Genomic DNA, 1,001 nt, shown 5'->3' with positions numbered 1-1,001 from the left:
CTGCTATCACTATTATTATTATCATCATCATCGCTAATATTATTATTATTATAATTACTATCATCACTATGAACCTCATGCATATCATCATTTTCCATTATTCGCTTTATACTTTTTTTTTTTTTGTGTTTACCTCTTTCTTCCTTTTCTTTTTTCCTTTTCTTCTTATGTCTCTCCTCATCCTCATCAATCAAATCATCATTACCAAAAAGAAACACACCCTCTTGATCTTTGTATTGATCTCTTTCTTGATCTTTGTCTTGATTATTTTCTTGATCTTTGTCTTGATCATTTTCTTGATCATTTTCTTGATCTATGTCTTGATCATTTTCTTCATCTTTGTCTTGATCATTTTCTTTCTCAATAACATCATCTTCATCTTCATTATCATCATCGATAATCCTTTGAAGTTTTCTTTTCTTCTTATCCTTTCTATCTTTCTTCATTTCTTTATTTTTCTTTACATTTAATACTTTTATCATTTTCATTTTTTTCTTAAAGTTCTCAACACCATTCCCATCAGATGCATTTTCGTCGTTGAATAAACCTGAGTTCTCTAACGTCTCGTGGTCATTTTTATTTGAATCGCTATCCATTATATATATAATATTTATATACTAAAAATGAAATACTACAAGTTGTTTTAATATTCTTTCTTTTTCAAGATAAAATATAATTTTTAAATATGTATTTCATTATAATTAAAAAAAATATATATTAAATACAGCAAATATATATGTAAATAAATAAAAATATATATATATATATATATATATATATATATTTTGATTGTCTGATATATTATTTATTTATTTTATTTTTTTTTTCTTCTTTAAATTTCTATCAAACGATATGAACAAGTCATAATTTTTTTTTACATATAATTTTATATGACTGTTTATTTACAGAAAGAAAAAACTTATAAAAAATTGTAACATAAAAAAAAAAAAAAAAAAAAAAAAAAATACATATATTATATTATATATAATATAAATTTATAA

At 21.2% G+C, this 1,001-nt stretch overlaps 1 protein-coding gene across 1 annotated transcript in view; it reads right to left on the bottom strand.

The window, feature by feature from the left end:
- The window catches only part of PRSY57_1106500 (IWS1-like protein, putative), a gene marked incomplete at both ends in the record, with an annotated part of 1,713 nt that extends 1,117 nt beyond the window's left edge, over positions 1-596 (bottom strand). The window contains one exon of the mRNA XM_012908036.2: positions 1-596. This exon is cut by the window's left edge and continues 1,117 nt beyond it. Within this exon, the coding sequence (XP_012763490.2) occupies positions 1-596 (596 nt within the window).
- Positions 597-1,001: the final 405 nt, after the last annotated feature.

Source organism: Plasmodium reichenowi, chromosome 11 (genome assembly GCF_001601855.1).
Source record: "Plasmodium reichenowi strain SY57 chromosome 11, whole genome shotgun sequence".
In the NCBI taxonomy this organism is placed as follows: Eukaryota; Apicomplexa; class Aconoidasida; order Haemosporida; family Plasmodiidae; genus Plasmodium; species Plasmodium reichenowi.
Note: the sequence above shows the minus strand (reverse complement) of the source record. Positions and strands in the feature narration are given on the sequence as shown.